General features: G+C 40.5%; 1 protein-coding gene across 8 annotated transcripts in view; it reads left to right on the top strand.

Moving 5' to 3' along the window:
* AAK1 (AP2 associated kinase 1) overlaps window positions 1–12124 on the top strand; it is a 189616-nt gene that overhangs the window by 112752 nt on the left and 64740 nt on the right. For all 8 annotated transcript variants that reach the window (XM_053587787.1, XM_053587792.1, XM_053587789.1 and 5 more), the window contains exons 6-10: window positions 2727–2848; window positions 4161–4242; window positions 4674–4806; window positions 7740–7843; window positions 10339–10418. In XM_053587787.1, the coding sequence (XP_053443762.1) occupies window positions 2727–2848; window positions 4161–4242; window positions 4674–4806; window positions 7740–7843; window positions 10339–10418 (521 nt within the window). The remainder of the gene's footprint in view (window positions 1–2726; window positions 2849–4160; window positions 4243–4673; window positions 4807–7739; window positions 7844–10338; window positions 10419–12124) is intronic.

Raw genomic sequence — 12124 nt, 5'->3', positions numbered from 1 at the left:
GTCAGCCATACAGTCTCTGTTGCAGATGCTTAACTCTTCTGTTGGAGTTCATGGCTTCTGTCGGCAGCCATAAACTATAGGGTAAGTGACCAATGTGCATGGCTTGATTTGTCCCAAAAGCCTTTGCAGACCCATCCTATTGACAGTAAATTTTGTAGGTTTTGTAGGGTGGTTTTGGAAGGTTTAACTGAGAAGTTAGGACTTGAGCAAGGACTTAAACAGTAGCTGGAATTTGACTAGTGGAGAGTGAGCAGTTGAAAAAAAGGACATATTAGGTGATACAAGAAATGCTGAAAAGACATTGAACAAATTAGCTTGGCTAGTGTTTAAACACTTGGTTCCTTATTGACTAGATTTCTAGTATAAGGACATTTCTGAACATAAAGAACTAAGATACTTGCATTGGGCAAGTATCATCACACCTACCCTCCTTGGAAGGTTAAGTTTGGGGTCTTGAATAATTGCTCTACTTCTAACCTGCTTCTTGCCTTGGCCAAAATATAATCACCTGTTCCTTTCTAGTATCAGGTTGCTTAGGTTCATGTCCCAGCTTTAGCACGTATTAGCTGTGTGGTATTTAGCAATTGATTATTCTGAGCCTTACTTTCTCCATCTGTAAGATGGGGATAATAAGAATATTGTTATTATGAGAATGTAGTGGGATAAACCATGTAAAAGCTTAGTGAATTATGGCTGTTATTTTTACAACCTCTAAATTAGATTGAAAACATTAGTGTTGCTTTGTTGGAATTATTTTACATTCCTAAAGCGAGTATATGCTCAGGAAAGCTGGACTGTTTTACTTTGTGTAAATAGATTAAACCAATGAGCTGTATAAAAAGCTGTAGAGATAGTAGAAATACTTGCCTGCCTCGGCCTTATCTCAAGGGAGCAAATCTTTCCTAATCATTATTAACTCATAATTCTATGATTATGAATTCCTAATCATAAGAGCATACCTATGCAGGTTGATGGCCATAGTTCATGCTATCTGAAAAGTATCAAAGTCAGAATGTTGGATTCAAGTGATTCAAGGTTTGTAGTGTTCCCCTAGTGCACCAGCATATCCCCTCTGGGAGAATAATAGACTTTAAACCCAAGTCTCAAAGACTTCTTAACAGATGGAGTTCTGTTAAAACCAACAAAACCCCTAATAATAAAACCATGAGTGAGGTTCAGTAGGAATAAGAAACACAAAACTGGAGAATTGGTTGGCAGCAAAGACTTCAGATACTGGTATTGGCAGATACAGACTATAAAATATTATAATTTTTAGAAGAATTAGAAATAATGTAGGGGGCGGCGCCTGTGGCTCAGTGAGTAGGGCACCGGCCCCATATGCCGAGGGTGGTGGATTCAAACCCAGCCCCGGCCAAACTGCAACAAAAAATAGCCGGGCGTTGTGGCGGGCGCCTGTAGTCCCAGCTGCTTGGGAGGCTGAGGCAAGAGAATCGCGTAAGCCCAAGAGTTAGAGGTTGCTGTGAGCCGTGTGACGCCACGGCACTCTACCCGAGGGTGGTACAGTGAGACTCTGTCTCTACAAAAAAAAAAGAAATAATGTAGGAATTAAAGACTATTATAATTGGCCAACTGTTTTTTAAAAGAATCAGTAGTAGTACAGTAGTGGGGCCTGGATATCTGGTGTGTCCGTCTTGCTCCTGACAGAACAGTGTGCATGCGCACACACACACACACACAGTGTGCATGTTTCTTTTTTTGTTGTTTCTTCCATTCCATGTTAGGCACTAGGTAGAAAAGACTGAATGTGAGGTGATGCTTGTCTTTAAGGAGCTTATAGCCTACTCTTGTCTTTGCTTTCCAAAGGTGGTCCGTCTTTGGAAGGCTAGAGATAAAAGACTGTGGAGACTACAGTCTTGTTGGCCTAATGAGAGTTTTTTGGCTGCCATTTTACTGTCCACACATAGCCAGGTCTGTCCTCCAGCAGACTAGTCAGCTCAGTTCATCTAGACCAAAAGCTCATCAGTACACCTTGAATACACAGTGCCTGTGTTTTGGAGTTGTAATTTCATTGGTTGAGGCTTTGACGCCAGGGATTTCTCTAGTTTTTCATCGTTACAGGTTTCTTGCTACCTAGAACTCTTAACTCACTGCTGAAAGAATTCAGTTAATAAAAAAATAGCGTAATACTTTAATTTGTCACCAGGCATATTATATCTTTGAGAATTAACTAATATAAAAAGTACTAATTCTGAATTTCCTAATTTGGTGTAGTAAAGACATTGATAAATGTACTTAGAAGGATGGAAGAATTAAAAACACTGAAGGAAAACTGAGAAGGAGTGACATTTGTCTGAGGGGGTTGCCTGCGCATTTGGACTGGGGTTTGAAATGGGATTTTGATAGTTGAGTAAGGAGGTGGGGAACGTGGAGAGCTTCCTAGACTGAAACAAGACCCGGAGCAGAGGTGCGGAGGCTTGGAAACATGAGGATTCTTTCTGCAGAGGCAGAAGAACTATGGCTGGAAACTTGCTTCCCTGCTGGGCAGTTTCCTCTTCTTCTCCTGCCTACTGTCTTCTTGTTACTGTGCATCTCCTTTGGTTCCACTAGGATGACTCCTGTTGAGACACTTGGAAGGGAATAACTTTCCTGGCACATTAATGAGATTGCCGGAAACAAAACATTTTATTTAAATGACTGTGAAACCAAATTTTCACGTGCATTACTAAATGATATCTTGGCATGGGTGGTTGGGGAATGTTTTTCAGGTTGAAAATATCCTCTTGCATGACCGAGGCCACTATGTCCTGTGTGACTTTGGAAGTGCCACCAACAAATTCCAGAATCCACAAACCGAGGGAGTCAATGCAGTTGAAGATGAGATTAAAAAGTAAGTTTTTCTTCCTTTCTTGGAATTTTGTCCATTATCAGGTGAGCAACTTCACTTTCAGCTTGCGGATGAGAAGATTGGGGTGGGGAGAAAATGGTGCTAGTCAGTTGTCCTCTCTCTCAGATTGGGTTGTTTGCCTTTAAGTGAAGGATGGTAGGGAGGGCGGGGGTGGTTCACAGTGTTCATCAGCAGAGTAAGCGAAAGGACTCTTAGAGCACTTTGTCAATGGTCCCATGGTCATTGTACTTAGATGTTTTGATTTATGACATCACATAAGTCGTGCACATACCATGAAAGTACTATGACATTTTTAAGTGTGATCACAACAGCCAGGACATTCTCAGTCAAACAAATGTGCTTTTTACCAAACCCCAAACTCCTGCTTCCTTCTTGCTGGTAAGACAGTCGTGATGGGATTAATGGTGAGTAGGGTCACTGAAATCTCTACAGAGAACCAATCATTGACTTCCGTGAGACAAAGTTTCTTTAGATTTGTGGCTCCAATAAGAGCCTGACCCATTTTCCTCTCATGTCCACAGTGCTGGATTTTTTCATAGGCAACAGCACTGGCTATTACTAGTAATGAGTCAGCGGTCCAGCCTGCACACTTACATCCTGATCCTCTCTGTCCTTCCTTGCATCACCCCGGGCAACCACGCCTGGAGCGAGAAGACGTCTGGTCTAGTGCTGATGGATGTCTAAACCAGTCCCAGTTGGGATCTGGAGACTCAAACAGTACAAATAACCTGCTTGGTAACACCAAGAAATTCACTTAGAGCTTATACTACTTTTATCTTGAGCTAGAGATAAGAGGATAATTCTTATTTCTGTCCTATTCCAGGAGCAAAGATGAAGGGTTCTTGATCCCACCTCATACTCAACAGATACCACCAGAGCCCACTTTCTGCTGTTCTCCGAATATCCCAGTCACTTTTACATCTCCATATTGAGAGCCACATTTAAAGAGTATTATTTCTGAAAACAAATCAATAAGATATTTTCTATAACAAGAATTACAGGAGAAGATTTTTGTCATTTGATAACCCAAGAAAAATTGCTTTTAGAGTTTATTTAGTGTATTAGTGTCTGGGTCTCCATGTTCTTAAACTAGAAAGACTGCTGCCAGAGGGTCGTGCTGTGATGATATGATTGTACTAAGGACAGCCTTTCATTTATCTGCACTAATGTATCATGCTCTCTTCTATAGATTATTCCTAGGGATTCTATTATGGTAAAAAAAATATTTCTGCTGCTCCTGGTTTTTAACTGTAACCTTGACATATTTAACAAAAAATGAATCTTTTGATTATAGATACACAACGCTGTCCTATCGAGCACCAGAAATGGTCAACCTGTACAGTGGCAAAATCATCACTACGAAGGCAGACATTTGGGTAGGTGTCAACTAACCTATCCAGACCTCAGATAACAGTAGTCTTGACTGTGAACTCCATTAAATCAAGTTTGTGATTGATGTGAGGGGACCAGCCACTACTACTTGAAGGATGGTAAAGAAAATTACTTCCAAGGTCTGAAAATAATTTAAGTGTTTTTCACATATATGTTACTATTATAGTTCATAAGAGTAAATTAGGTAAAATATTTGTTCTTTACTGGAGCACAGTTGGGTAATAATGATACAAACAGTGCAGCTCAGCTGTTAAACAATGGCATTGTGTTCTACTCCAAGTTTCTAATAGGTTAATGGTATGTAGTTTTTTTTTATCTGCTAATAAATGTAGATGGTACCAGTATCTCTCGTTAGATCCATTTACATTTATAGTAAATAAACCACAAGTAGCAATCTGTTATCTTTTTTTTTTAGGCTCTTGGATGTTTGTTGTATAAACTATGCTACTTCACCTTGCCATTCGGGGAGAGTCAGGTGGCAATTTGTGATGGAAACTTCACAATTCCTGATAACTCTCGGTATTCTCAGGACATGCACTGCCTAATTAGTAAGTATTTCAGGTTTGTAGTTTCATGTTTTTATCTCTTCATCATTAAGAACAAATCAGAAGATAAAGGATGAGATTGCAGAAGTAATAGGCTGGTGCAAAGATAAAGAAATCAGCTGATAATGGTTGGAAACACAAAGATAATGTAACAGTGTCTAGTTAAAGCAATAGGTCTTTTTGCTAGAAACCTAAACTCAGTTTCACACCTGAGCCAGCTGTCCAACCAGAAATCCTAATTGTGCTTTGAGTAGTATAGCCCTGCTGTATTTTGTTGCAATCTCTGGTACCAAAGAAGTCCAGCTGACTCATATGAAGTGATAAATTCATCTTTGCAAAACTGGAAGTAACTCAAATGAAAATGATTGCAGTGCATTGACTGGAGTGAATACATAATTAAGACTATATAACTCCATGAAACCAGGTTTTTCCTCTCATGTAGTTTAATCTCATCACTGGATTTTAATAACAAGCATCTAAGCTCAATGCTTTGGCGAAAATAGTCTTAAGATTCCCCATTCTTTGTATCATCACAGCAAGCATATGTGCAAGCGTTCATTAACCAGATGGTAGAATAAGCAGTCTTTGCATAGCCCCTGTACTAAAAAGCTAAACAAACAGATAGTTTTATCACCTCTCCACATTGGTCAAGACGCTTGTTATCAAAGTTTTAGCCATTATGGAATTCAGATCCTGAGTAACTAACTTTGGGTCCTGGATGGGGATACACTGGAGAAAGTAGAAGGAGCAAATCTGGGTGGAGCATCTGACATTTGTTGAGGGCCTACTTACACATCATTTAATTCTTCAAACCTTTTATGTATTAAATATAATTACCCCCATTATGCTAATGAAGAAAGTAAAGCTGAAAAAAGTACAGGAACCTACCCACGTTAACATGACTACAGCTTTTAAGTGTCTTCCCTTTCCGTTGTGCCAGTTTTGTCTTGCTTCTCCCATTTCCTGCTGACCACGGGAAAGGGGTATTTCAAGGAATGGAGTATGGCATTTAATGATTGTTACATTATTTTCAGAGATAAACCATTATATAATACCTATATTAGAATTGCAGCTCTGTGAGATTGGCAGGAAATATGAGGAAATGGCCAAATTTGATGTTAGCCTGGTAGGAGATTTTGCTAATTTCTTTTTAACATTTGTACAGTAAATTCATATTGGGAAAAGCAACTCTTTATGACTGTAACACTGACATCTTTTCCAAACTACTTTCAGTTTGTAAACTGTTCGACAATTTCGCTATCTCCCTAAACTCACAGGTCTGAAATTAAATCTTTCATCATTGCCTCTGATTCTTTTTAGCCCTGAAACAAGGTCCCCTCTTCTTTTTCCATTTTCTTCCAGTTGTATCTCCATTTAAGTCTGGATGACTGAAATTTAAGATTTTTTTTTGGATCTGGCTAGCAAGAGAGAAGGAAGAATTGGTTATTTCCTTAGCTGTATTTTTTTTTTTTTTGAGACAGAGTCTCACTATGTCACCCTGGGTAGAGTGCCGTGGCATCACAGCTCCACAGCACCCTCAAACTCTTGGGCTTAAGCTATTGTCTTGCCCAGACTCCCAAGCAACTGGGACCACAGGTACCTGCCACAATGCCCGACTATTTTTTGGTTGTAGTTGTCATTGTTGTTTGGCAGGCCCAGGCCGGGTTTGAACCCACCATCTCCAGTGTATGCGGCCGGAGTCCTAACCACTGAGCTACACACGCCAAGCTTTAGCTATATTTTTTGTTTTGGAGTTTCTACTGTTTTCATTACATTCTTTCTATTCAGATCATTCTTTCTACTCACAGTAGTATATACAGACTCTGTCAGCTCATGCCTGTACAGTAGCTTCTCTCTTCTCTTCAAATTATCCAGCATACCCTCACCAAAAGATTCATCTTATAAAACATCAACCTCTCATGTCACTGTTCAGGAAACTTCAGCAGTTTGCCAGTGGTCCCACAGTAGGGCCCACATTCTTAGCACGGCATTGAAGATCTTTTATATTTTGCTTCCATGCCACTCACCCAACCTTTCTCTACCCTGCCCTCTTGGCTCCTGGGCTTCCTTGCAGCAGAAGATCCTCATCTTTCTCTAAGTCCGTCTTTGCTCAGACTGTTCTCTCATTTGGAATGCTTTTTCTCCGTTTTCCCCAACTGACTAAATTCTATCTCCATCCAAGACCAGCTCAAGTCATGCACCTTCTGCAGGGCCTTCACAAGACTGTATCCTCACTTAATTCTTTCTGAACTTAGTGTCCTGAGCATTCATTTTATTCCTTAAGTAATAAACTACCTTGCATTATTGTTAGTAAGTATGCATGTGTTTGTGTGACTTCTTAAAAGATTTTTTTTCCCTAAGGATGTTTCCAGTTTCAGAGAGGCAGAAGCTTAAAGGACCTAGAAATAGGTGATTACTATAAAAGTAGATATGTATGTGTTATTTGGTAATTTTCTTTAACTTGGTAATTTTTTAAAAACTGGAAACCAGCTAATATCTCCAGCAAAAGAATAAGTAAATTCATGAAGTTTGGGTCTTATTTATAATTACCAAGAATAATCATTTGTTTAGCAGGATAGTCAAGAAAGCCTTAAGTAAGAGAGTATAGTCAAGAAAGCCATAAGTAAGACCATGTAACCTAGGTATTAGAATATGAAGATGGTAACTCTCAACATAGAGCTTGAATCCTTGTTGTGTGCACAGAATATGAAGTTCAGTTGACTTCTTACATTACTTTATTTTCTTGTGGATATTAATATTTCAGGAAAATAAGAGCTTCTCTGAGAGGGAAGGGAAAGGACTAATTGTACTACCTGACTTTTATGAGAAAAAAAAATTTTAAAACTACAAAATTTTCTAGTAGAGAAAGAAATTATGCTTCCTAGCTAATGTAATAACTTTGGGGATATTATTAAGTTCACATGTGTTTATTTTAGGGTATATGTTGGAACCAGACCCTGACAAAAGGCCAGATATTTACCAGGTCTCCTACTTCTCATTTAAACTACTCAAGAAAGAATGCCCAATTCCAAATGTACAGGTACGTGAATGGTGCTTTTTAAGGGAGGTAAACATCATCAAATTGCCATTTTGATTTCCTGGGGTGTTAATCGGCAGTTTAAATGAATGTAGATGTCCCTTGCTTTATCTACCAGGGAACATTCAAGCAGAGCTAACTATGAAGCAGTTGGCATAAAGGGAATCCAATTTTCCTGTGGAATTTAATTATAAAACAGGTGATTATGACTGAACAAAACAACACTCTGGTGATTGAATTGCACACTTTGGGTGAAGATTGACCAACTTCATATCTTGTCTACTTTTACAGTTCACTGAGAGCCATGTGCCTATTATTTAGCTAGAGGTGATTAAGCTTTCCTGAGACAAGGCCTTTGACTTCCCCCAGGCCTGTTGGGACTGTAGCCCCTTGTTCCTTTTCTCCTTCCTTGTAGCAGAGCTTTCTTTCCTCTGCTGTTGGCCATTTACAAATCACATTCCTTTCTCTACCCTTCCAATACATCAGGCCACAAAAATCTTTTCTATACCAGGGCTGGGCATGGTGGCTCACACCTGTAATCCTAGCATTCTGGGAGGCTGAGGCAGGTGGATTACTTGAGCTCAGGAGTTCAAGACTAGCCTGAGAAAAAATACAACCCTATCTCTAAAAATAGCTGGGCATTGTGGCAGTCCTTAGTCCCAGCTTCTGGGGAGGTTGAGGCAAGAGGATCGCTTGAGCCCAAGAGTTTGAGGCTGCTGTGAGCTATGATGCCATGGCATTCTACTAAGGGGGAAGAAATGAGACTCTGTCTCAAATAAAAAAAAGGATATTTTCTACACTTAGTAATCCTAAACTCTGCACTCAGTTTTAAGAGCAAAATGCTGGCCAGATTCAGTGACTCATGCTTGTAATCCTAGCACTCTGGGAGGCTGAAGTGGGAGAATCACTTGAGATCAGGAGTTCAAGATCACCCTGAGCAAGAGTGAGACCCGTCTCTGTTAAAAATAAAAAAATTATCCAGGCATGGTTGTGCAATCCTGTAGTCCCAGCTACTTGGGAGGCTGAGGCGGGAGGATCTCGTGAACCCAGGAGTTAGAGATTGCAGTGAGCTGTGATGATGCTGTTGCACTCTGTCAGGGATGACAGAGTGAGATACTCTGTGTCAAAAAAAAAAAGCAAAATGCTTGCCAACAACTTTTTATTTTTACAATTTTTGCATAGTTTTATGTCCTATTGTGATCCAGTTCTATTGAATATTTTACTAATGGGTGCTATAATAGATTCTAATCTGAAACTCTCTTGGTAATTTCTTCAACAATGAACTTTTGATGTCAGTATTCAGGCTTGAGGGTGCTGATAAATAACTCCTTTCACCCCCACTTTTGCAATCAAATGTGGGACTCAGACAGTGCTTAGAATATTAACATTATTGCTAATAAGGTTGAGTTGGAGGGCATAGCTTGACCAGTCAGGTTCCCTAACATTAGGTCCACATGACTGATTCCTGAGGGATTGGCACTTCCATAAAGAAGGGGCAAGGGTGAACCAGACCAGCTCAATTTTTTTCTACCAGTCTTATCAAATAAGTTTCTCTTCTGCCTTCAGAGAGGAATGCTTGAAGGGTAGAGGAGATATTAGGAGATGTTTCCCAGCAGAAATTCCTCCCACCTAGAAACATGATGGAAACAAGAGGACCCTCTTAAAAAGCCAGTTTTATAGCTAGTATTCTGTTTGTCAGGTTTTCTGGATTGAAAGAAAGGGTACTTACTATACAGCAACCTAATAAGACCATGTTTTCTTTTGTAGTCCCACTTTCTCAATCATAAAAGTTAAATAACATGAAATATAGTTGCAAGCATTCAGACTGATAACTGATTTTTAAAAAGTAAACTTCACCAGTCTCGTCATTTGGCACTCGCTCAGTAGCGGTAAGCGGTTTTGTGGTTAGGGACAGCTAGCTGTGCTCTCGAGAAGTAATAGTGGATGGTGGGTGGCACAGAACAAGTTAGAGGAGCTTTGCTTGGCTTGCGGATTGAGTGGTGCTCCCATGTTGGGAAGAGGTGCTGGAGTAGCAACCGTACATCTCAAGAGGTGTGTTTTTCTCCCAGCGTCTGACTACCCTAACTAGCAGACCAAGTTCACCATGGCTTGACGGCTGGTCAGCTCTAACTTCTCTAAGAGCCAGCTGGGAGCTTGAACAATACAGGTTACAGACATCTCCTTCCCATCCATTTCATAACATCATTTCCAAGCTGTGCTATAGGAGGAGGTGGGTACTGAAATCAAGCGCCAGTGAGCCCAGCCCGGCATGGAAGGTGAAGATTGATCAGGACAGTGTGCTGTGCACAGGCTGCTCTCTCCTCTTCTCAGACACTCTGCTTCCCTGACTGCAGCTGAGTGAGATGTGCGTTTGGTTAACTTCCCTTAGCTGTTCCAGAAGATCCCAAAATTTATTTCTTTCAGCTGCCCAGTCAGGCAGGTATTCTTTTACAAAGAAAACCATCATGTCCTTTTCTTTCCCCCTTTAAATTCTGTAGAACTCTCCCATTCCTGCAAAGCTTCCCGAACCTGTGAAAGCCAGTGAGGCAGCTGCGAAAAAGACCCAGCCAAAGGCCAGGTAAGAAATGCCTTCCTGAGCACTTGTTCTGCTCCGATTGCCACAGCAGCAGATGCCTCATGTTTCTTGATTCTTACACTGTCATGACCAGAAGCTACACGGATTAGGAAAGCAAGCTGTGTCTGCCCTAGGCAGAAACTGTTTTTTGGGGATGCAAAAAGTAACATAATGAAATATCATCATCTACATTTGAAAGAGGATTAAAAACTCTACATCTGTTTCCTTTCCCTGGGAATAGTCATGGGGCATTTAGAGATTCAGCAAGAGCAGGCTTTAAATATTGACAGTATAAGAATGTCCCGAATCTGGCTTTTAGTTAGCCTCATTCACCAGGCTGATCTTCAACCTCCCTTTCCTTCTTACTTTCTATAGCTCCCGCCACTTTGGGAGAGTGCAAGTCAAAGCACAGAGTGCTTGAAGAGCAAAAGACCCTATGGGTCTTAGTTAATCACAGTATATACCACCTGGGGTCTTCCAAGAAGCAGATATCAAGAAAGGATTAAACAAGCAAAGATGTTATATGGGGAATTGCCTGTGTGTGAGAAAAGGGAAAGGGAGCAGGAAAAGCGGGGAGGGCCATCTGAGGGCAGTGCAAGTGTGACCCAGAGGGAGGGAGGAGAAGCACAGCCTGAAGTGACCTGGACTCTCACACAGTCTGAGAAAGGCTTACCAAAGGTGTCGGAGAGTCCTCGTGCCAAAGTCAGTCAGCAGAGCATCCCCTATCTCCCGGGAGTCCATGTGGCTGGGATATTAAGACTGGGAGCAACCTATGGGAAGCGTGGTCTTGGGGCAAACATGGTGGTAGATTTGGGGACACAGCAGCTGGGACTTTGGTCTTTTTGCCCAAGGTCTGCAAGGCACATTTGCCTTCCAAATGGCAAATTCTGGAGGGAGCCCAGGAGATGTTTAAAACCCTCATAACCCCTGTACCTTGACAAGGAACTGTTAGCAGCAAACTGTCCACAGAGTATCCTGGATGGGAATATGTGAATTTTAATAGAAAAGCAAAATGACTTACATGTTTTTTTAAAATTCTTGAGTATCTATAGAATGTTCTATATGCTTTGTACATAGAATTATTCCAGATGTAGCTTTAAAGTAATGAGACTTGGGTTTTTAATAAACATAGCAAACTTGGTTAACAAGCAAAACTTGTTACTTTGTAGTCAGTCCATTTCTTAATAGTAATTCTGTTGTACTTACCTCTTTGAGAATTGATTTGCGGGCTGATTTAATTAGCTTTTTCTTTTGGGTTTATGGCCATCTTATGCTAGACTCAAACATGGTATATAGTGAGGCTAAGCATGGATCCCTTTCCTTGTTTCCGCGAAGCACCAATACTGAAGTTCATACATACTAACATTTTGGATATTCTACAGTTTATAAAATGGTTTTAGTTACTGATCCATTTGATACTCACATTGGTCATGTGATGTAGGCATTTTACACATAAGGAACCCGTGGCTAAAGGACAATGCCCATTATCACACAGTGAAGAGCAAGAACTCAAATATGATTTTCTTTCACTCCATATCTCATTGTTTCTAAGATGTTCCCCTCAGGAGAAGACCAATGGGGAGGTTCTTGCATTTGGATTTGTACAGAAGTCTGTTTACACCCTTAGGTTTTTCTTTGTTACTTTTTTATCTTCTCCAATATCTAACCCTTTTTCCTTCCCATTTCCCTGTCCCAAGTTGTAACTTCAC

Source organism: Nycticebus coucang, chromosome 4 (genome assembly GCF_027406575.1).
Source record: "Nycticebus coucang isolate mNycCou1 chromosome 4, mNycCou1.pri, whole genome shotgun sequence".
Taxonomy (NCBI): Eukaryota; Metazoa; Chordata; class Mammalia; order Primates; family Lorisidae; genus Nycticebus; species Nycticebus coucang.
Note: the sequence above shows the minus strand (reverse complement) of the source record. Positions and strands in the feature narration are given on the sequence as shown.